Raw genomic sequence first — 24,252 nt, forward strand, 5'->3', positions numbered from 1 at the left:
CACGCCCACGTTAAGGTTGGAGTTACTTCCATTTGCCAGTGGGCAGCACCAGGAGACAGAAATAGTCTGCACTGCTCTAAATTAGACACTAACTCTGCCCTAAAACTTTCTTAATTAACATGATATTAGGCAGAAGCTCTTCCCTGTGAGGGTGCTGAGGCGCTGGCACAGGGCGCCCAGAGAAGCTGTGGCTGCCCCATCCCTGGCAGTGCTCAAGGCCAGGTTGGACACAGGGGCTTGGAGCAAGCTGCTCCAGTGGAAGGGGTCCCTGCCCGGGGCAGGGGTTGAAGCTGGAGGAGCTTTAAAGTCCTCCACCCCGAACCAGGCTGTGATCCTATTAACGTTCCCTATACAATCACCAAACTAGAAGAGCAAGCTGGAAGCAATCCCTATGGGAAGCAAGGTTCAAGGGACCGATGGAAACACAGCAGTGCTGTCATGCATCACAGCCCCACCTCTGGCCCCACAGGTCCACAGCCCAAACTCCCCCCTTCATTCAGGAACATGAGCAGTCTCAACAGCTATGAAAAAGGCACACAGAGAAGTGTGTGATGAAGGCACAGGGTAATAACTTCATGACTCTGCTTGATAACCAGCAACAAAAAGACAGCTGCCGGACTGCTGCAGAGGGGTTTTGGTGAGGGAGAAGATGGGAATCCCATGCCTCTGCCCTGGGCTGTGCAGATTCCTTAGCTAGGGACAAGTGACTTCTATTCGGCCTTAACTGTGGGTGAGAATCAGCAAACCAGCAGAACGTGTCAGGGATGAGCGAGCTCCACGCAGCATTCCGCAGTGCTGCTCCCAACAGAGAGCCGCAGCCATGGAAAGCAAGCCTTAAGGAAAAATGTGCAGACAAATCCGTAACCCTGAGCAGAGGGGAAGGAAGCATTCAGCAGCCCTGTGCTTCACTGGCATGTATGCCCCCCCCCCCCCGCAGCATCCTCTCCTTACAACATCACTGTATTCATGCAATATGGAGATGTGCTAATGGCTCGAGCACAGTGCACAATGGCTGGAACATGTGAATGATCATCATATGACTTCAGCAGGAACTCGTGAACTCGAATTGCATTTTATCTCTGACACAAACAACAATGTCCCAGGCTAGGCAGGCATCATGTGATAAAACCACATCAAATCCACAGGGTTACAGCAGCTTTTGCAGGCAAACCACAGCTCGGCTTGCATTTTCCATCAGATGTTGAAAGTTCCTTCTCAAAAGGCACAATTCTAACTGAGCTTCCTGGGGACTGGAAAGCCACAAACGCATTGCTACAGGTGGAACAAACCCTCTGTGCACTAAAACCACACCGCCTATGTTTGCAAATTGCTTACTTTTAAATCATTTCTTCTCAATATCGCTGCGTTTCACTGCACAGCAGCTTTCCTTATGTCCATTGAGGAGTCTGGTATCTTGAAGTAATAGCTGCGTGATTTAAATAGCAAACCAGGAAAACGGCTGCTTGGCCTCTGCAGTGGGGTTTAATGAAGCAAGACTCCTGCAAGGAGCCTGTAAATGAGGCCAGGATCTTTCAGACACCCCTTTCCAGACCTTTTTGACCACTGAATCCCTCCTAAAACGCAGCTCAGGGATGAATTTTGGTGTTTGCTCTTTTACAACTTCGCATGTGCTCGAGACCAACCCGCAGAGATCAAGTACCCACAGTGCCCCTCTCTGCAGTTTGAGCCTCCAAACGTCAGTGAAATCCTGGCCCCTACCAATCTCCAGATACTCTGCATCAACGCAGTGGGATTACTCACATTCCAATACAATATTCCACAGATATTCAAGCCAGGTTTCCAGAACTACAAAGATAACTTAAAAGGATGAAGAACTGCACAAGGGAATGTTTGGGAACTGTGGCTTTTCCTCCCAAACACCGTTGTGACAGATGAGATCCCGAGGCAAAGTGCTGCTGGAGCCCTCCGGAACGCTCCCGTGTGCTGGAAGCACAACATCTGCTGGAAGGATGCCGCGGGCAGCTGCCGCTCCTGGCTCCGCGCAGCTCTCCCCGCTGCGGTCACACTCCGTGTTCCTTCCCTGCCAGCTCGCTGCGGATTCCGCCCAGCTCCAAGGGCTTCCTGGCAATCACAGCTCTTACATTAGAGGTCATCGTCTGCGGGAAGCCTTGGGGACCTCTCAGGTAGAACTGGAGGTAACTCAGTCTTTATAGTACGACAGGGTACAAAGGAGTTTCCTTCTGCAGTGCTGCTGTTGGAGCCTCTTTTCTCCACCTCTTATCAGCAAAGACCTTTAACTCTTTGCCACGAGGTCTATAAATTCCTCCGTGAATGGAAAGGACGTGCCCAGGAAGAGGAGTTTCTGCTGGGCAAGTTCTGCTTCGGGGATAAGAAGAAAGTTGAAAGGAGCCTGGTGTGTTGAACTAAATCCAGGCTGTGTGCATGAGGGCTGTGAGTGGCAGAAGGGAAGAGAAATGCCATCATATGCTTTACTCTTTGCCTCCTCTTCTGCGACAGCAGGTGCTCAAATACCACTGTGATGGCAGTGACAGAGAAATCTGTACCTCCAGGCAAAGCTGCCACTCTTTGTCCCTTATTTCTAGAACAGGGTTTTCAGCAAAGCTGGGAAAATATGCCAAACTAGATAAATTAACTCTTTTGCTCTATTAATATGCGTTGGTCTGGATTTGTCATTAAATGTATGCATCCACCTAAGACAGGAGAGTAACATGAACAGGCATTCACTCCTCCCCTCCAAGTGCTGCTGTAAAAATCCAGGTTCCTTCCCAAAACGCAACTGTCAAGTGCTGCATTCTCCCTTTATTTCCAGGGTTGCCAAGTTCCTCTATTACTGAAAGGTCAGTGGATGGAGTGAAGACAACCGACAGTTGGATGAAGCCTTGGGTGGGATGGTTTAGTGTGAGGTGTCCCTGCCCATGGCAGGGGGGTTGGAACTGGATGATCTTAAGGTCCTTTCCAACCCGAACTATTCTATGACACCCCCCTACTTCACCAGTAACCCCCCATTCCTGCTTAGAAACCTGTCCTCCGAGAGCCAGAGTCTCATTTCACACAACTCACCTAAAAGCCAAAGGCTCGCTATCCAGTTACTGACCCCTCAAAGCAATTTGCTGTCCAACACGTATCCAGTGCTCGAGTGCATCGGAGCACGTGGCTAATCCTGGCTTCTTTAAAACAGCATTCCATTCTTCTGCTTTGGGATGAATATGGCATTTGGAGTGAAAGAAACTGGTGGCAGGAGATGAAGTGTCATACGGCCTTTCAGGTACGTTATCCCACCGATGAAGACAACTCGGTTACATGGCAAAAGGGAACTTTTCACTCCCCAATCCACGTCCACCTCTAGATCTCACATTCTGCACCCCAGGACACTCCTTCTCTTTCATTTCTTCCAGGAAATAAGACAAAGCCTCCTGAAAATCCTCTTCTGCCCCCGGGTCCTGGGAACAAGCCACTGCCTTCTCTTTAGGGACACCACCTAAAGTCTAGATCCCTGCTCAGCAGATGCTTAGCGCTTGCTTGCTTTCTTCCCTCCTCCTCATGGTCCCTTAACATCCTGCCTTCCTCTCTGGACGCCATGCTTTCCTCCAGGCTGACATTTAGACTGAGAGAAGCTTTCAGCTGCTTACACATCCATCAGAGCACCCCTCTTGAGTCAAATCCTAAAGGGTAACCTCTGTCCTGTCATGTGTCACCAGTGGACCACAGAAAAGGAGCATTTACATGGGATGCCTAACCCCATCCCTGGACTCATTCAGCCTGCTCCAAGGAAAGCCCTAAAACACCATTCCCCTTCCCAGCTTCTTCCTTGATTTACTTCCACTTCTCCCTCCAGTTCTTTGCCATCTTTATCCCACCCAATTTCCAGCCCTTGGAGGAAAACTCCTCATACTTCAGCCGGCCTTTGCACCTGGTGAGGTAACTCCTGTGCCACACAACAGCACAGTGAGATACAAGAGAGGTGCTGCGTGAGGCTGCTGTGAATGCGGCGTCAAGGTTGAGAAGCCAAACGCAGGGGTTAGGAAAGGCAGAGACGAGCTGAGAGCTCAGCACCAGCCAGCACCAGGCCTCTGCACCTTGAAAAGGAAAAGGAGCTGCTTGTTGTGCTTGGTCTGAAATCCAAACCAGCCAGGAATCCGGTCCTGAGGAGCTTATGTGTGCTCACACATGGCTCCTGGCTTGGGAGCCCAACGGGATGGATGCATGTGTGCGGAACCTCGTGCAGCCACCAGGCAGAGCGCTGTGGGAGGACAGGAGCAGACAGGCACTGGAATGCATCTGCCAGCAGAAACCAGTAACTGTCACCTGCAAATCAAGTAACACAGCCCCATTGGAAATGAGACACTTACTCGTAATGAAGAATAAGCTCTGAAGCAACTCTGTAGAGCAGGCAGTGGATGAATCTCATGAGCTTGCCTGTCAAGTACTTTGATACCCCAAAACCTGTGGGAACCTGTGGACCAAGGCTATTTAGTAACGGCATCAGTAATCCCAGCCTGGTTTGGGTTGGAAGGGACCTTAAAGCTCCTCCAGTCCCAACCCCTGCCACGGGCAGGGACCCCTTCCACTGGAGCAGCTTGCTCCAAGCCCCTGTGTCCAACCTGGCCTTGAGCACTGCCAGGGATGGGGCAGCCACAGCTCCTCTGGGCACCCTGTGCCAGCGCCTCAGCACCCTCACAGGGAAGAGCTTCTGCCTAAGAGCTCAGCTCAGCCTCCCCTCGGGCAGGTTCAAGCCATTCCCCTTGGCCTGGCCCTACAGGCCCTTGTCCAAAGCCCCTCTCCAGGTTTCCTATAGCCCCTTTAGGCACTGTAAGCTGCTGCCCTGGAGTACTCAACATGCAAACGCCTGTCCTGATGCATTTCCTCACTTCCTAGTGTCACAGGGCTGGAAAGGGCAGCCACTCTCTTCTGTGATACTCTAGCAAGAGCCAGGGGAACTGCCCCATTTCCTGATGCTCATGACACAGCAACCTTCCAGCTCTGCTTACAGAGCCCAGGATCAATATCCCATCCTCTGGAAAGCCGGGAAGAACTTCTCCTGCTCAGCACCAAAAAAGGCATAGGAGGCACAAAGGGGGATCTCTCTGCCTCTCCCGTGCCAAGCACCCACAGCTGCCCGCAGCGGGTCCGCGCCCGGCCTCGGTGGGAACGCCTGGCACTGCCTTCGGCCAACATTCCCGGAGCCTCCCGGCTGCCGCTCGCCAAGTTTAACTCTAGCGAGAACAGGGGAAACCATCACTTCTCCTGAGCAATCAACACACTCCAATGGCCATAGTGCACACCCCCAGCTGCCTTCTGTTGTGCCGCTGCGCAGCACCCTCACAACACTCTGGTGTACCGAATATTTGGCTGTGTTGAAGCACAAAGAGGCTGAAACCCCAATGAAAACACAAAATCCTGATTTGTGTCCTAGTCACATTTCCCTCACGGATCATATGAGCCCAGTAATGCTTTAATAATTAGAGCCCAGGTTGGTGTGAGCACACACTCTGCAGTTTTCACTCATCAAGATGCCAGAGCCTACCTCTCTATATCCTGAAGCCTCTGTGTCTGGAAAAGTTTGCTCTGATGCTCCTTGAATTTTATTACCATCCCGTCCTTTACAGAATCCAAATGAGTGAGCCATGTTCAACCCTGGTCCACAACTCTTGACATATGCAGAGATTAGAGATATAAAATAGAACAAAGTGTATCTCACCTTGCTGCAGGCGTACGACTCTTAAATTGTAAATGCTTTCACATCTCATGAGCAACTGAAAATGGGGACTGAAGAGCACAGCAATGTAAAGCAAACAGAAACCCTCTCAGTTCTCCACATCAGAGTGATCAGACTTCAACCAGCACAGTCTGGCCACTGCTAGGCACTCTTGCAAACCTCCCCTCAGTGTTATCTGCAAACCCAGAGGTATAAATCACAGTAGGAAATGGGGCAGGGAAGGAGAGATGGAGAAAGCGCTGGCTTTCGTGGGGTGCTACACAGATACCCTTTCAGAAGGGAGAGTGCCCAGCCCACACACGTCTGGCTGCAAAAGGGCAAGAGTGCCTTGGAATGTGCTTAGAGCCAAGATGTGGCTTTGTACAGGCAGGGTGTGCCTTTGCTAAGGAAAATCACGATAAAGAGCGAGAAAAATCAACAACGCAATGCCTCGGCCTTGGGCAGAGCCTGCTGCAGACTGCATGCGCCTGCACTGAGCTGAGCTGAGCCCCTTCTGCACGTTTTTACCTGCATAATGCTTCTGCTACTGCAAAACTTTGTTCTACAGGGAAAGCTCTGCCTGACATGATGTTATCCAAGTGCTCTGTAAGGCAGGTATCAAGGCAAGCAAAGGCTGCAAGAGATTCAAAGTCTCCTAATACACAAAAAAGGAAGAAATATATCAAGTTACTAGGAATGAGTACTGGGCACATCAAACACCCTGGGAACAGCATTCCTCCACCAGTCTCACATATTCATTTCATAGAGATGGGGAATACAACTATTTCCTTCCCCTTCAGCAAAGAAAAAGGAGAGATTCATAAGGAACTGTATTAGCTTCATTATCAGCCTTTTATTCTGTTGCTGTTGAGCTGCCACAGCCATCAACCTGCCTGAAATAAGTCAAAGCAGGGAAGTTTGCAAGTTCACTGTGCATGTACAGATAGGCTTTCAAGCAATCAGCTCAAATACGGCAAGAGGATTTATACTGTACACTGCCTTTGTTATTAATGAAGTAGCACTTTGCGATTAATGAAGTAATAGTAAGAAGCATAGACAACAATTCATGCCAATAAACCACTTCAAAAGATACCCTGTCCTTAAAAAACTCTTTTCCTGGCAAGAACTCCTGGAAGAACAGGAACTTCTAACCTATAAAACCATTCTACCAAGTTAAAATGACAAAGAAAGATGAATTTTGTTCAACATTCGTGAAACCTGATTTACATCATCAGTTCTCAGAAAGAACTAGGAAACAGGGGTCTTGATTCATGGCTGTAAAAGCGCTCGAGTAGTGATGGAGGAGCCTAGAAGTTATTGCCCAACGAGACACAAAGTGACTCCGAGAGGTTAGGATGTGCAGAAATAGGATATAGGGAGCACTTGGGATGAGCAGCATCAGACTGGCAGCACTCAGCAACAGGCTGGAAGAGTTCACAAAGCTGGATGAAGAATCTTCTGGCCGTACTCCAGTACCCAACACGAAAACCAGGGCTTGGGGTAACATGTTATTCTGTGTACTCCTGCTTGCAGAATGGAGTAGGTGCTATCCGTAAAAGCAGCTGGGATCATGCATTTCAGTTTTCACAATGCGTTCTGCATGCAGAGCTTAAAATGGTTTGTGAATGTTTTTAGAGATGGTGAAAAGGAAGTTCAAAGCTGTCCAACCTCACACAACCACTTACAATAGCGCCGTGGGTAGAAATTAATCCTCTGGCCAGAGCCCTTAGAAGGAAGTAGCCTCATCTGACTGCGCCCATCACAGTCTCAATTAACAGATTACCATGCAGACCATGCCAAAAGGAAAAGCGGAGGAAAAGTTTTCAAGTAACTTTGTGGGAAAAATTGGCAGCAAAGCACAGAAACACCAACTGGTGAAAGCTGCCCAAACAGGACAACGGAGGACACAGCACAGGACTGAGAATGCAGACCCCACCACGGTATAAAAGCACATCCATAAACACCAGTTTATGCCCTGCCTCAGCCCCTAGCACTGCCTGCTGCAGCCCCAGGAAGGAATCCTCTCTGCAGGAGCAGAAAGCAGATGAGCCCGGGAAGGAAGAGATCACTACAGTATTTAAAGCTGTGAAGAGTGAAATCACTGAAGCCTGAATAATTTGCAACAGGCATTTAAATATAGCTCTGCATATAACCGATGCTTAAATGCTAATGTGGATCGAACAGAACCTTTGTGATTTAGCAACCTTAAAAGCATACAGACCACAGCCACGTAAGTCAGGCAAATACTCACCGAGACCGAAACATCCTCTATTTTCCTTTTAGCGCTGGAGTCAAACAAGACATTGCGGCCTCTCCTCTCGCAGTCCTGGTACACGATCAGTCGGATCTGACTTGGGTCAAACTCCGGCAAGGGCCAGCTTTGATTGAAAAAATACAAGAGCAAAAGGATCAATCACCACAACTCTTCATTACACTGTTCTTTCTGCATTAGCTGTATATACAAAGCATGAAGTTGAGCAAATGCAATGCCATTTCATCACACCCTTTTATCCTGTAGCCAGAATCATTTCTGGCACAAATGGTATCAATCCACTACAAACATATACAATGACGCGTGCAGCATTCCCAGTTCTTGCGCTCTGTTTTGTGATAGTGAATGTTTTCTTCAAGTTCCAGCTTTCTGAAATCAAAGTCATGGGAAAACTCAGCTTTTGTGTTCAAAGACAAAAAAACCAACAACCAGAACCCACAAGTCCCTCATCAGTGCAAGCACTAGCTTGAAAGCCCTCACAATTCAAAAGCAGAAAGGTCTATATGCACAGTGGCCTCTCCCTTAAGTAATGAGTTTCTGCATTTGCAGCCATGGGTTGGCAAAGCACTGAACTCCACAGCTGAAAAGATGCAAAGTACCTTTCCACCCTTCTTCAGGTTTCACACTGCAGTAACATACGTGTATCGAACTAACTGGAGTATTACAAACTAGAACACTCAGACTAATTCATATGCTTTGATGCTGGGAAGCCAAGTGCCACATGTAGCTTGGACCTGACTATATTCAGGTCCTCACTGCATTCAGAAATAACCTCTTCTAACACACCTATTCCCAACTGGTTTTGTAGGGAAGAAGGGAGCTTCCTGAGCCTCTGCCTTTCCCCAGTGCCTCTGACTCCAGAGGAGCTTGGCAAAGGGAGCACCTGCAGGGCTCAGCCTTGAACACCAACTGTATAACCTTGTCATCGCATTCCATTTTAAAACGCTGGCCATCACAGCCCAGCAATTCCTGTTGCCCATGGGCTTGGGAATCCATTTTCACTGGTACCTTCTCAGTTCTTGGAAACAAGATGCCTGCTCTATCCATGAAACCAGAGGGAATCATCTTTCAGCTAGTTACAAGCCATTTCCTAGACCAGGTGAAATTCTATCTTCCTCATCCTTGGCTTTTAGGCAAGCTGCATTAGCATGAAAGCCCGAGAAGTGAGAAACGAGGCGCTGGAACTTTCCAGCCATTAATGAAGGACACAGGCTCCCTGTTTATAAGCTGTACCTTTATTGCAGCAGAAAGCCAGCTGTAAGAGATAATATGGATTAAAGTAAACCTGGCACAGCAGACTCCAAGATTATGGTGTATTTTCCTCTGTCCCTCATTAGCCAACCAAAAGGTTTCCTTCCCCGCACACATGCTCTCTGTGATCAGGATGTGAATGACGATTTGTAACCCAACAACTCCTATAACAGGTCGCAGCATCAGTTTGAACACCAAAGGTACGGTTGCCTATCTGAAGTTTTTAAGACTCTCCAACTTAGATCCACAGGCTTTACACCTACTGTGGTCCCAGGGAGGTGAAACTAAGCACAAGGACATACAGTTACTTGCTCTCTTGAGGGAGGAAATCCATTTCCTAATCTGCTCACCCCCACCATTTAGCAACAGGGGAGAAAAACAGAAGCTGTAGAGAAGAGAGTGAGCAACGAATGGCAAAAGCAGCTTGTTACAAAAGGAAAAGCTTGAGCAACTTGAAGCTGAAGCAACGTGATGTGTAGATTTGGGGGCAAAGAGCTATGCACGCTCTATGCACCTAAAGCCAAGCACCATCCACAGAGGGACGTGCCCACACACAGAGTGGACTGCAAACCACGCAAGTCTGTCCCTTAAACCAAGCACAGAGACAAACACAGAGCAGAGCTTACAGCTGCCGGGGGCTCTGCTCATGGGCCCCATCGTGCGTATCAGAAAATGTAAGACAACAAAATCCATGTTGTCTGATGTGTATGAGTGTGGTCATCTCAAAAGCACTAGAGCCTGCCTTCAGCTAGGGATGAGGATGCGAGAGGACTGCTGGATAAGCTGGCTTCCTGGAGGAACCATCTCCATATAGTTAAGTGAACTCCATGGAAGTCTGGAAACTCGTTTTGTTTCCAGATAGACCACTGTGGCTCCTATAAAGAAACGCTATGTGACAATAACAACAAATGCCTTGCCAAGAAGGTGCTATCGCTTGCTCCACCCTTGCAACACATTTCATTCCCCTCCACGCTCAGACAAAAGCATCTCTTCCATTACCTAGTGCTTCTGATATTTGACTTTGAAATTACTGGCAAAGAAGGGCAGTAGCTGTTCCAGATCTTAGGGAAGTCTACTTATAAAAAGCTCCAAGAGCAGATTACACACTAAGAGGAGAGAAAGCTAAATATAAAACTCTTGCTGTATTCGGAAACACACTGGATCAAGGTAACAAGAGCTTGTTTACTTCTCAGCTTCTTCACATGACATTTTAACTTTCTCTAGACGAGCTTTTAGGAGATATTACCCCTCGTAATTTGCGCTAATTCCAGGGAAGCGTTATCTCTGTTACATAATGGAGTCCTTAAGCACATTTCAGCCTTGCAGAAACGTTCCCTGGCAATAGCGGGCCGCTTCCCAAACCCGGAGGAACTTGATGAGAGTTGGGGGAAAGTTCATTTAGACAGACAGTGAACAGAGGCAGGCTGGCACCTCCGACCCGGCCCCACCAGGAGGAAGCAGGACACTGAGCAGCTCTGCTTTTGTTGCTAGCGGCTTTGGAATACCGCTGAACATGGTATCTGGATAGATTATCCCTAGAAACGTACAAATTCCTGCGTGCAATACACAGGGCATGTTCTCAAAACAAACAGACCGGGGCAATACTCCAGCACCGATGAAAACTGACCTAGATCTACTGAAGAGAATCAGTTCTGTTTATAAATGGAAACCAACTTTGACATTTAACTGATGTTTTCCCGAGATCCTCATAGGAAAAGCAGGAGATGCAGAATCAGATGTTCCAGCAATGTTAATGCAAGGCGAGTCTCCATCTCCTGCACTAAGTGACAGCTCTCCTGTGTGACCTATCTACCACTCTTTGGTATCCCCTTGAAACTGATTGAGGAAAACACAGAAACGAACAGTGAACAAACAAACATAAAAGCCACCACTGAGAAAAGCCCAACAGCCTTTTCACCAGTGGAAGCGATTGGGAAGTTAGCGCTGCAAGCTCATGCGTTGAGCAAGAGAAGAAGCAGTGAGCGGGACACCAGCCCTGTGGAGATCTCCACTACACCAACAGTGGCTTTTCTTGAATGAGATATTCAGAAACATCCATATGAATGAATGGGGTGGAAATCCATTGATACATAAATGCTGGGTGGGAGGTTTCAGGAGCAAACCCTGTACAAGCAGATGTCACCCAATGACAGCCTAGTTGAGATTGGAGGGGACCTCTGGAAGTCATCCGGTCCAACCCCCCAGCGCACAGATGCTAAGTACAAAACACAAAAGGAACGGAATTCTTTGGGACAGAAAGGCAAACCTGCATGTGAAGAACGATGAAATGATCAGAAACTCTTAATAAAGAATTCAAGGCCTGAAAAAGGGTATTTTCATGCATGTTCACCCTTCAGTACTACTATTGTTCAGCTCTTCTCTTTCATCCGTTCTGTTTTCTTGCCTTTTTTACCTTCAAACACTAGGAATATCATTTGTAGCTTACATTTACAGCTCCATTCCACGCTTCCCGACACCTGCACTACGAGCTGCATGGCAATCCAGAACTCCAAATGCTCTCCGAGGACAGATTTTTCTCCCGTATCTAATTCCTGGAGTTCATTACTCCCATAGACGTTCCCCAGCAAGAGGCAACCGAATGGCTTTAAATTGCTATTACTACGCTGTGTGCAAGTTGCAACAGATGAAACAACAAACACAAATCCTTCATTACCACTCCACCAATTAAAACATGAGATTTGCCCCTGTAATTGAAAGCAAACACATTCCTTCCTCCTTGTTGCCACTGCAACATGAGCAGCACTTCTTCATTACCTTCAAGGTTTAGCTCAATGCTATTTTTCCCCATCTGAGACTACCTGTAAAACTATTTTATATTAACACAGCTTAGATAGTATCCGATTGCCTTTTAATTATTAACAAGCATTTTAGAAGTCTTAAAGAGAAGCACTTGAAGCAAACTGATCACAGTATTCAGCAGGTAGTTCTAAAAGAGTTGGCTAAAAAGTAAAGCTGCTCGAAGCCAGCCTGTGACTAACCATTGAAGAAGTAAGTTGAAACTATCGAACTATTGTTTTCCTACATCATGTTACCCATAGTTATAAAAGTTGCCTGGTGATGAATCACTTGGAACTATTTTTAAAAGCATCTACGCAAATGATATTTATAGGTTACGCCAGCTTATCTGTTCTGCGTGGTTTTCATGTTAGCACCTTGGTAAAAGGCTGCCAGGAACAGCCAGGGCAGAGCAGGTCTACCCTGCTCCATGCCTGCCATGTGAAAGGAAACGTCTTCCTTTGCTCCTGTTGAGCATCAGGACAAAGGTACAGGGATCCCTAGGGCTTATCTCCAACTCCTGCAGGTGATACTCTCCATGTATTAGCGTTGTTACAGCAGTGCTTAGACCCAGCCAACTTCTACACAGCATTGGACAGAGGTTGTCTTGAAGGGTTTACACTGCAAATAAGAGCTCATTCCAAAGGGATGTTTCAGATGCAGATTATCTCCATAGAGATGCACATCCACATCAAAGCATTCTCACCTGTACATACAAAGCCCAGCAGTACTCAGGCTCCTGCGCTTGCTTTCTTACAGGGAAGAGTGATCAGAAGCAAAAGCAGAATGGTCCTTGCTGAGTGCAGCCACCACATCATACACCTCTCACTCTGACTGAGGTGCCTTTTCCACTAAGGGATACCCTTCTCCTGCCCAAATTCCTCTGCATGTTTATCTGCTAGTGATTTGCTTTCTCTTTTGACTTTGAAAAGATACAACGAAAGTTGAGTATATGGGACACATGGGAAGGGTATCACACATTTTAATACCTTCTTACTGCAATTCAATAATTCACTTCTTACTGGTCCATCACTGTACCAAGACAGCTGTGTAGACCTTTCTGACAGAGCACAACTCATTTGGAAGCAATGAAAACAGCAATGTACGGCACGTTAATAATGCTTCCAGCCTTGGAAGACCATCCATCAGCTTTTTTTAAAGCGGCATGGGCAGATTATCTGTTTTTTCGTAACACCACCTGAAACACAACAGAACTTCATGAGGATTCACATGACAAGGGCGATTCAGGCTGATCTGCAAAGCTGGCATTTTCAGCGAGAGATTCCCCTTCCATGCTGCTGACATGACTGAGGCTGTGAGGAGGAGGAAGGTCCCTAGAGAAACCACGGGGCCAATACTTGGAAGACAGTTTGCGAGGCACTTGTCTTTCAAAAGCTGAGGTCACCCCAGGGTTGTGGGACCGCTGTGGTGAATGCCTGCTGATTCTGCAGAGAAAACCAGCGCTTGCGACTTGACCGCAGCCACGGAGGGAGCCCGTGACGATGGATTGCGAAGGAGCTGACCCAGCACCCTGGGTGATGCTGCTCTCCATCACGCTGACCTCAGGGGGGTTTCTCAGAAGCCAAGGAGTGGCTTGGAAGGGCTGATACATGGATCACCTCAGGGACAACCAGCCACGAGGGGCAGCTGCTTGCTGCGGTTGCATTGTTCAGGTTAATCACAAGGAAATAAGGTTCTATTTAGAAAACAGAGATCCCTTTTCATGTCTTGAAGGGGGGGGACAGGTCCACAGGCACTGCAGCACCACAGAGGTCAGCTCCACGCTCCATCTCTAAGTCTGTCTCATTAATTTACCAGCTTAGCAATCCTCACCTTGAATAGCTGCACTGCTTGAGCCTCAGGAAACTTCTCCTGCTTATACTAAGCACATACTGTACACTAGGCACACAGTCAGCCAGATGCTGCACACTCGGTATAATAAACTTGGACCTAAACTTCAACTGGCTCCCAAGGTCCTTGGCTCTGTCCAGTTGTTTAACTGCACATGAAGCTGACTTTAGTTTGCTTTCATTGTTTTCCTCCCTTCTACCAAGTCACTTGGCTCTCATTAAGACACCTGATTAATACACCGAAGCCCTATACATGATCCAGATGCCTTTCCACAAGCAAAAAGATGCAATATATACAAATTAGGTGCAGTCTGGTTAACACATTAGTCATAACCTGGAGCGTGATACCGAAAATAAGACAGGTTGGAAGGGTTTGTTAAAGACACACAGCACTTTGAGTAACTTTGCATTTTACAGCACTTCAGAATCTACGATTAGTAATTTCATAGAGCGTTTTCAGGACTACTTCAGGTACGTCATTTCAGAAGGGACCTGCTCAGCTTCTAGCTGATTTAAGCACATCTATCCCTGCAAACACACGCACATCCACACACACGCTCTATTTCTTTTGGAATATCTGTTTTAAAACACACACACAAACGCTCCTTAGTTAAATCCATTAGCACTGCAGACAATGTTTCACATTATTCAACCAGATTGCACCTCCCTCGGCAAAATTACAACAGCTACAAGCAATTCAGGAGGGGAAACCCCCCACATTTGTGCCGTTCAGCATGGAACTGTAAGGAGAATTGTCAATACATTAAATGCCTAAGAGCTTCACATCTCCGTGAAGTTATTAAGCTTTCCAGTAATTAAAATCATCTCAAGAGCAGTGCAGTGACCGTACCTGGGAAGCATCTTTGTCCCCCGAGCCGCTCCACTTTCCAAAATCCCTATAAACTCCTGTTGTGCCCGGCTGCCAACTCAGGTTAATAATAGCAATGAGCCATATTCATCCAAAACCACAAGACTGTCAGGTGACATATCAAGAGGTCTGAATTTAACTCAAACAAAAGACTCTCCATGCTGCAGTGCAAAAAAAAAGGCTTAATCCTAGCAACAGGAGCCCAGAAACCACCTTCAAGGCAGCAGCTCCCCGGAGCGCACCAGAGGCGTTTGTGCGGGGCTGCGGCCGCACTGCCCCGGAGTTTCATAACCCCAATCCTGCCCCTCCATTCTGGTGCACAGCCCAGGAAAACACCGCTTCCCCGCTCCGTTGTCTCCTCCGGTCTATTGCTGCAGAGATCAATCTAACTCACGGGCAGGCTCGGCGCTGCTCCGGCAGAGCCGGAGCGGACATGGCAGCCCCATCTATCCTCCTCCTCCTCCTCTACCGATCCCGATCCCAGTTGAGTCTCATGACCCCCGGCCGCCGTCCTGCACCTCCGCCAGCCGCCACCGTCGGGAATTCAGCCCGCTCGGATGAGAACGCTGGTGGGGGGGGGCAAAGCACCGCGGCCTCCTTCCAGCCTGCACCCCCCCTCCCTGCAGCCTCTGCATTCCCGGGAACGCCGGGATGCTTGTGCCGGAGCCCGGGGAGCGGAGGCAGAGGCCGAGGGGTGGAAGAGCGGGCGCTGACAGCCATCATGTGACGCTGCTGTCAGCGGTGCCACCTGCAGCCGCCACCGACACAGCGCCAATGGCCCCGCTCGGGAGCAGCGCGCTCCGAACGCCGAGCGGCACCGGGGGAGGCTCGCGGGTAACGGGGAAGGGGAACCGGGGCCACAGCGGCTCTTGGAGCGCGTCTGCAGGAGAGGGAAAACCCGGCCGGGTCCGGCCATGCTGGCTGCAGCCGGCCCCCTCCCATCGGCTCCGGTACGAACAAAGGCAGCTCTGTGCGCCCTGCGCGGGCTCATTGATAGTGCAAGGGAAGCGTTGCGAACGTGCAAGACATGTTGGAGATGAGAAGGCTCAGTGGCTTACAGCAGCCTTCAAATACCTAAAGGGGCTATAGGAAACCTGGAGAGGGGCTTGGGACAAGGGCCTGTAGGGACAGGCCAAGGGGAATGGCTTGAACCTGCCCGAGGGGAGGCTGAGATGAGCTCTTAGGCAGAAGCTCTTCCCTGTGAGGGTGCTGAGGCGCTGGCACAGGGTGCCCAGAGAAGCTGTGGCTGCCCCATCCCTGGCAGTGCTCAAGGCCAGGTTGGACACAGGGGCTTGGAGCAAGCTGCTCCAGTGGAAGGGGTCCCTGCCCGTGGCAGGGGCTGGAGCTGGAGGAGCTTTAAGGTCCCTTCCAACACAAACCAGGCTGGGGTTCTATTCCTGTATGATTCCATGGCAAGCAGATGGCTATATAGGTTTGCTTCTGGGGAGGAAGATGTAAAATAATGCCCACAACGAAATCTTGACCAACCCCGTATCTATAATCAAGGTTTCATGACTGCTCTTGTGGTAACCCAGGCTATGCTAGGAAGGCTGCCCGGTACAGCATAAAAGCAAAGAGCTGGCTATTTAAAGAACCTTTTTTTTTTCCCCATCTAAATTGTGGAGGAGGAACAAGGGAGACGGACAGGGAAGGGAGGAAGGAACCAGGCATCCAAAAAAGCAATGCGCATTAAAAGCTACCAAGTCTTGTTACAGGCATATGTGGGGCCAATCATTCATACTATTAATTTTATATTACCTTTGGACAAAAGTCAAGGAATATATAAAGGGAGGAGGCTGGAGCATCATAGCTCCTACTTCAAGAGGTTTTTTTCCCCTCGGTGCCTTAAAAACCTACAACTTTTGCAAATATTTCAAATACAAAGGCAGCAAAAATCCATTTAGCATCAGGATCGTCTGTTCCACTGCATCCCACAGCACTAAGTTTAGGGCTGTCAATGATTCCCCCATTGCAAAAGGTGGGTGAGCAGATGCACTTGTTCATGGGCTCTGGCCCAAGACCCAACAATCCCAAAAGCCCAAGTGATGCTTTGCTCTCTGAGATAGATTCCACCACAGAAAACTGAGCTCCCTCTGATGCTAGTATTAAGTTCAGGGATAAATCCTTCATCTATTGACACAACAGCAGTCTTACCGATGCTTTACAGAAATGTAGTGTCTTTATGTTCGGTGCTGGGCATATTTTGGCACAAAAGCACTAAAATTAAGAGACAAATACTTTCTTGATCCCAAATCCAAAACCATTCCCTTTCATCACCATGAATGCTTCCTAGGAAATTTCTCATTTAGAAAGGAAGAGTGGAGGCCCTGGCCCCACAGAGACACACGTTGCAGACTTGGCTCTTCATACCTGACTAGTGCCAGGGAATTCAATGGAATTACTCACATGAGCAAAATTGGGCATGTGCTGTCTACAGGACCCATGCCTTAAAGCCAGATCTTGCCTTTAAAGCTTAAAGTGCCAAGCCTTGGGAGTTGTAAGCAACATGTGACCTCTCCTACCTTCCTGATCTAGTGCAAGCTATGTGCTGTGCACAGTAACTTTCCTTACCTGTGTGGCAAAGGCATCACTCTCTAAAGGTTACTGATGTCAAAAGTGACCTTTTTTCCTTAGACATGCAATGGTGAGAAGTTCAGGGGCATGTATTATGTAAACATTTATTTCCAGGAGGAACAGCTAAGGTTTCCGTTTTACCTCAGGGTAACCTGATGCGCATTAAAGACAAATGCTTTGAAAGTGGACGCAGACTCCATCCACCAGGAAAAATACTGGAAGGAATTTCTCTTCGCATAGAAACAGACTCCAAGTGTGCGACTCAAAGTAGCTGTAGCCGGATCAGTGAATACTTATTGCTCAATGAAGGACTCCAAGTACTCAGTGTGGATTCATACACGTTATCACCATTCCCATATCAGAGAAAGACCTTGGGCCTCTAACATGTAACACACACCATCCTCTTCTCTAGGTGTCTATCCAGGCACAGTGGACATCCTATTCACTGATCTGGATCAGTGGAGGTAAGTTCTAAAAACCAGCATCTTGGTTCTAAATTGCTGAGGATGTGAGAACCTCTGGTCACACCAGTGGTGTTTGAAACCTGGGTCCATGCCTGCACTCAAATCCAAACCTTCTGGCCACCAACTGCAGGCACAAAGCCACACTCAGGCAAGGTTCTGAATACATGGAAAACTACTGCAAAGGTTCACAGGCAGCTTTTGGGTATAAATCACCCGATTTAAAACCAAGCAAACAACAGAGTCTGCTCCAACCACAGGCTAAGAAATGAAATGCTTTGGTTTTAGTCTCCACAGCCAAGTGTTTTCAGTCTTTCTCCTGAAAGAAGGCATCCCTTCACACATGTTGTAAAGCACACAACAAAGAGCCAGCAAGCCAGCCAAGAAATGCTTATTGCTCAGTACAGCAGGAAGGTAGGAGCTTGGAAGCCACTCTAGACAGAGAAAACCAGTTAGGATTTGAGTTGAAATCTGACTGGGAATACTTGGATAGCACTTCTCTCCAAAGTACTTGCCTTGTAGGATCACCACTGAGCGAGACTTTAATAGTGCTTTCTGTGCATTTCTCTATCCCTGCAACAAAAATCCCCCTGGATTCCTCCCAGCTGGAGAGGAAGAGTGGGCAGGATTAAAGCACAAACCCTCTGCACACAACCGGAGCACAGAGACATACCTGCACGCACCATAGATACACACACACAAACACGAGCTCAGCCAAAGGTCAGCAAGAGCCAAGATGATGAGGAAAATCACTGCAACCTATGTGTGGGTTCTGCAACACCCAGGCCACGTTTTCTTTAAAGGAAACCTTTTTTAAAGGCAATTAAAATGCTACTCCTCATAATAAATCAAGAGAGAAGAGAAGCTTCTACATACCCAGGAACCTCACTAGCAGCAAGAGGTCTCATGACTGGATTAAACTGTCTCTACCCATAGTGTAAAGGAGCATCAGCATAAATACAAATGCCTGGGAGCATTCCTGGAAGGCACAGCATGGAATATCATCTTTCTCTTAACAACATGGATGCTGAGGCCTCAGCAGATGGACCATCCCTTCACTGCTGTGATTTATCAAGCCATGATAAAAGATGCTTAAAGCAAAACTAACTATCAAAGTAGAAACCTGACGCATGGTTAAGCTCCTGGCACATTGGTGTTTGTTTTGTATCGCGTTTCCAATTGCAGCCCACCATAAATAAGACACGGAACAAACCTCCTTAATACCAACTGGTACTGGGAGACAAGAGGGCATTTTCCCCCTGCCAAACAGTTAGTGCATTGTGCCCTCTCGGGTGTGCACAGCAGAATGATCTTCTGCTGCAGCTACTAAAACTAAAGTGTAAATAGTTCGGTATTGTGTGTGGTTAACGGAAAGTTGGGGAGAAAAAGGTTCCAGGACAAAGTGCTTTTGATGCACATGAATAGTTGATGGAAATAAAGAATTTTCTAGAAATCACACAAAATTATTGGGGGGGGTGGGGGTGGTAAGGTTTTTTCCCTCCTTTACACTGTGTAATTCTGGATACATCTAGATAGGTTTTTCAATCCTTAACTTTAGACATAAAACCAACTTCTGTTTTCCATCCCCTCTTCAAGTGTGAATGACAACACGACTCCCAGTGACATGCAGCATCTATATTTGTCCAATACATGAGAGTTTCCAGTGCACAATAAAGCAAACTTGGCCCCTGAAAACCAGCATCTACATTATATCTGAGGTACCACAGCTGAGCATTACCGGTATGATTAAAAAGTGACTGTTTCACAATGCTAGAAAGAATAAAACCAAGCTCACAGGCTTCCATTGCAAAATCTGCTTAGGTAACTTACTGGTGAATTAATGCTTCTTGTTTTGGAGATCACAGATGATACACAATGAAGAGAAAAGAACATATACTGGACTCAAGGTTGACCGCAAGAATTCTGTTGCCATGAAGATGAAGACATCTTAGAGGGATCTCTATAGCTCCACTATTGCTGTCAACTCCAACATTAATAAAAGCAATAAACCCTTGAATGACTCCTGATGTAACAGCAGTGCTTTGGTTGCAGAATCTCAACATTTTCATTTGTTTAATAGGCAAACAATGAATTCCCTGTATTTATCTTCAGCTTTGCACAAGGGCCTGTAGGGACAGGCCAAGGGGAATGGCTTTAACCTGCCCGAGGGGAGACTGAGCTGAGCTCTTAGGCAGAAGCTCTTCCCTGTGAGGGTGCTGAGGCGCTGGCACAGGGTGCCCAGAGAAGCTGTGGCTGCCCCATCCCTGGCAGTGCTCAAGGCCAGGTTGGACACAGGGGCTTGGAGCAAGCTGCTCCAGTGGAAGGGGTCCCTGCCTGTGGCAGGGGGCCTGGAATACCGCACCATGGAGCGCCCAAGCCACTGCTACCTCCAGCACTAGCGCTCAACAGCACTCAAACCACCTGCTCTAGATGTGCTGCAGAGCCCAGCGCATCCCACATGCACCCTGGGAGCCCTCCGCTGTGTCAGGGTGGATGCTGCCATCTGCTTACCCCGATTAAAACATCCTGCAGTACTTGTTTCGGGGGTTTTATAAGGGGAAAAAGTATTGCCTCGATGGTGAAAGTCATACTGCGAGCTGGCAGCGCGGGGACCAGAGCATTCCTTGGCCCGAGGCCACGTCCTGTAATTGATTAAGGGGGCTGCACTTGTGACTGAGTGATAATTGAGAGCCCAATAAATCTCCACACAAGTATTTGCCACTCAGGGATGGAAAGTGATTGTTGGGGACCCCTTGGAATGCTCTGCGAGTGACAAGAAATACAACTCGTATTAAAAACATCAAGAATCCCCCTGGACCACTCGGAACTTTCTTGCCCAACATTCACATTGTCTGTTTAAACCCCAGGAGTGTCAGATGCACAAGGATTACACCTCCAAGCTTCCAGCTAAGTCATCCCAGCACAAACCCAAATCATTCCCATTCATCAAGAGTTTGTCAAGTGCTTCCAAGTCTTCTCCCTACCCTAATCCCATTTATCTGCACAGACAGCACTGCTTTAGCTGAGTGCTGTCTGTGATTTTTTTCCCTCTGTGGGGAGAGGAGGAAAGGGGAAAGGAAAGGGGAAAGGAAAGGGGAAAGGAAAGGGGAAAGGAAAGGGGAAAGGAAAGGGGAAAGGAAAGGGGAAAGGAAAGGGGAAAGGAAAGGGGAAAGGAAAGGGGAAAGGAAAGGGGAAAGGAAAGGGGAAAGGAAAGGGGAAAGGAAAGGGGAAAGGAAAGGGGAAAGGAAAGGGGAAAGGAAAGGGGAAAGGAAAGGGGAAAGGAAAGGGGAAAGGAAAGGGGAAAGGAAAGGGGAAAGGAAAGGGGAAAGGAAAGGGGAAAGGAAAGGGGAAAGGAAAGGGGAAAGGAAAGGGGAAAGGAAAGGGGAAAGGAAAGGGGAAAGGAAAGGGGAAAGGAAAGGGGAAAGGAAAGGGGAAAGGAAAGGAAAGGAAAGGAAAGGAAAGGAAAGGAAAGGAAAGGAAAGGAAAGGAAAGGAAAGGAAAGGAAAGGAAAGGAAAGGAAAGGAAAGGAAAGGAAAGGAAAGGAAAGGAAAGGAAAGGAAAGGAAAGGAAAGGAAAGGAAAGGAAAGGAAAGGTGCAGCTGCTCAGGGTTCCTGGGAGAAGGAGGAAGACAGATGTAAGTAGTTATTCTCCAAAGATTCACCATGATCAGTGCCTGAGCAGCCTTTTACTCTGTCCCTCATGTGACTGTTTAATTAGGTGTTGATTCACTCGGTCATGAGACACAAGGAAACAGGGCTGCAAGCCCTCACGTCAAAGGAAAAGTAATGCCTGTTCTGCCAGTTTCTGTATTAGCAAAGCACAAAGGGGACATCCAGTTCTGAGAAGCAAAACTCATGTTTCCTTGCCCAGAAGCCAAACCATCAAATCACTTCACCCTTTCCACGTGAATAAAAAGAGGACATAGGAGTTCCTTCGGAGCGAGATGCTTGTGAGCTCCCTGATTATCCATCACGTCCACAACGCGAGCTCCTGGCCAAGCTTAGGATGTGCCCTTCATCTGGTAACCCAGGTCCGAGCTGCTGCAGGATCCATCCCTGCTCCTGGGGTTGGATTGCTTGTTTGACTCTGACACTGTGGCTTCGTTCCTGGTTGTTACCGAGTGTCTGAGCCTTCTTCGTACCAAAAAAGCTGCTCTGTTATGGGGTCCGGTTGCCACAGCAACAGGCTTTTAAAACTATCAAAGAAATTCTCAGCACATGGTAGAACAATTTCAGACTGTGGCTCCTTGCAATAGGAAAAGCTGGTGGGCCATTATTCCTAAATCCTCAGCTCAACAGGGTTTGACACAGGGGTAATCCCAAAATGCCACTTTGAGTCTAAAGCCTGGTGTTGGAGAGGACTACAGTGAACTTGAGCTTGCTGGCTGCGATACCAGGTCACTTATCAAGACAGTCACATATAATTAACAGATGATGCTGATTTTCCCAATGAAGGTGACATTTAAGCTCAGTCACTAATATGCATTAAATGCCCAAAGCTTTTTCCTGAAGAATACTGCCTTAAATCTCTCCTCTGCAGCGTTTGAAATGCTGTGTTTGTAGTCTCACCCTCCTCATTTGGGTAGATTTAACTCAAAAAAGAAATCAGGCTCTGGATCAGCAGCTTATTTAAAACACATGCCTAAGGCTGAGCACATGAGCAGTTCATTGGGAGCAATGGAACTACTCACATGCCTCCAGTACAGCACATGGCTTAAGCAGAGCGCTGACTCAGACCTATCCCCCCTCAGCTTTCACCAAAAGCCCATCTCAGTTACACGGAACAACTGCAAACTAAAGACAGAGGATGATTGTATAAACGTGTATAACAAACTGATACTTAGGGAATGAAACCCCAGCCTGGCCTATCCGTTCGTGATGCTCTTTTATACCAATATCCCATGAGTGAGATAGTGGGAGATGCTTCTCATCAACCCACAACTGTCTGACACCACTGTATTTGTCACTTGGCATCTAAGCATCCTCCAACGCTTTCAAAAGGCCGATGCTTGGCCCAGTTTCGTGACCTTTCTGCACATGGAGCAGTTCCTTGCTTCCACGACAGCCTCTCACCAACCCCTCGGTTAACCCTCAAACAGGTCACCAGGAACTTCACCGCATGCCAAGGCTACTGCCCGGCCCTGCACAGAAACAACGACAACACTTTCATAGACCTGCCAAATCCATCCCACAACTGCTTTTCAGGAGGGAAGACTCTTCTAACCTGGCTCCAGCCTGGGATTGAACATCCTTCCCTTACTGGCTCTACAAGTTGAGCGGGCCCTACTTAATTTGCTGAAGGAATGAGCTCTTGATATTCCAACAGCCCCAAGACTACGGTGAGGAGCCTACACTGCTAATTCTCCAAGGCAAGAGTCATGCTGCTCAACTGTTTTCCAAATTAAGCAGGCAAAGGTGACCTGAAACTATTTCAGGTAGATCTATATAGAGCAGACACTAAAGACATTGCTTGACTTCACTTTTATGCAATTCATAAGGACAGGAGGACAAACCAAAATCAGATGCTTGAACAAGCCACATGGCCATACAAGTTCATTTAATACCTGCAAGAACAATGGAACAGCCCAGCATCTAACAAACCAATGCACTAGAACTGGGAGGTCCTCAATAATTTGGTTCCCCAAAGCAGAAGAGCACTTAAGCATGCTTTTAGCTGTCAGCCACTCGTGGTTCCTCTGATTTCAATCTTGAAACCAGGCTTAAAGTGCTCTACTGGGTTTGCAACAGAATGCTTTGCTCACTGCCATACTGACCTCTGTACTCTCAGATTTCCCCTCTGGTTTTCTAAGTCTTGCTACATGCTCACAGTCTTGGGTTTCTAAGAACGGTAGGAATGGAATACAGTGTAGGACTGGCTGTTGCCCTGCGATGATTAAGCAAAATAAGCTTTTCAACACAACTATCCATCTAGAGGGATTTCCACTGCAGAACAGCTGAATCACTCAACTCTTACTGAGGGCTTCACAAGAGGTTGCACATGCAAGCTCTGAGCATCAGCTGAAAACAGCTCCCATGTGTCCATAGAGCTTTGCTTACCATTAAACTCTTGCTCTGTGACACAGAAGTTGCAGGTTGAGCTCAGTGTGTCCTCCCTGGGTATCAGCACTGAAACTCACTCCAAACACACACCTTCCTTATCGCTGGACTGAGCTGGAACATGCAGTCCAAACCCGCTCTGCCTCACCGCACACGGAATCAACAGAATCCCTTGATAAAACTTACATTGTTCCACTGGGAGAGGTTGTACTTAATCAAGATATACATATATATATATATTTAGTGTATGTTCAATAAACCCCTTTCTGCCAGTAGCAATGGATTTGCTGAGGATGCAGCTCCAGACAGCCCCAGCCAATGCAGCTCGCCAAGAGCATGGCTGGGGCAACTCCTGCCTGTCTCCTAGAGGCGTCGCAGCAGAACGAGCCATCTCCCAACTCAGCATCAGCTCCTGCATCTTCTGTAGTCCACATACGCAGCCTAACC

General features: G+C 47.8%; 1 protein-coding gene across 5 annotated transcripts in view; it reads right to left on the reverse strand.

Moving 5' to 3' along the window:
* FNIP1 (folliculin interacting protein 1) overlaps positions 1–24,252 on the reverse strand; it is a 70,065-nt gene that overhangs the window by 30,720 nt on the left and 15,093 nt on the right. For 2 of the 5 annotated variants that reach the window (XM_065691033.1, XM_065691030.1), the window contains exons 1-2: positions 9,235–9,398; positions 7,929–8,055 (exon numbers count right to left, since the gene is read on the reverse strand). In XM_065691033.1, coding sequence (XP_065547105.1) covers positions 7,929–8,055; positions 9,235–9,383 — 276 coding nt within the window. In that variant the 5' untranslated portion in view covers positions 9,384–9,398. Of the gene's footprint in view, positions 1–7,928; positions 8,056–9,234; positions 9,399–14,696; positions 14,939–15,108; positions 15,208–24,252 lie in introns of those variants that run through there. The other 3 variants (XM_065691034.1, XM_065691035.1, XM_065691031.1) reach the window with 3 other exon arrangements.

Source organism: Lathamus discolor, chromosome 10, assembly GCF_037157495.1.
Source record: "Lathamus discolor isolate bLatDis1 chromosome 10, bLatDis1.hap1, whole genome shotgun sequence".
In the NCBI taxonomy this organism is placed as follows: domain Eukaryota; kingdom Metazoa; phylum Chordata; class Aves; order Psittaciformes; family Psittacidae; genus Lathamus; species Lathamus discolor.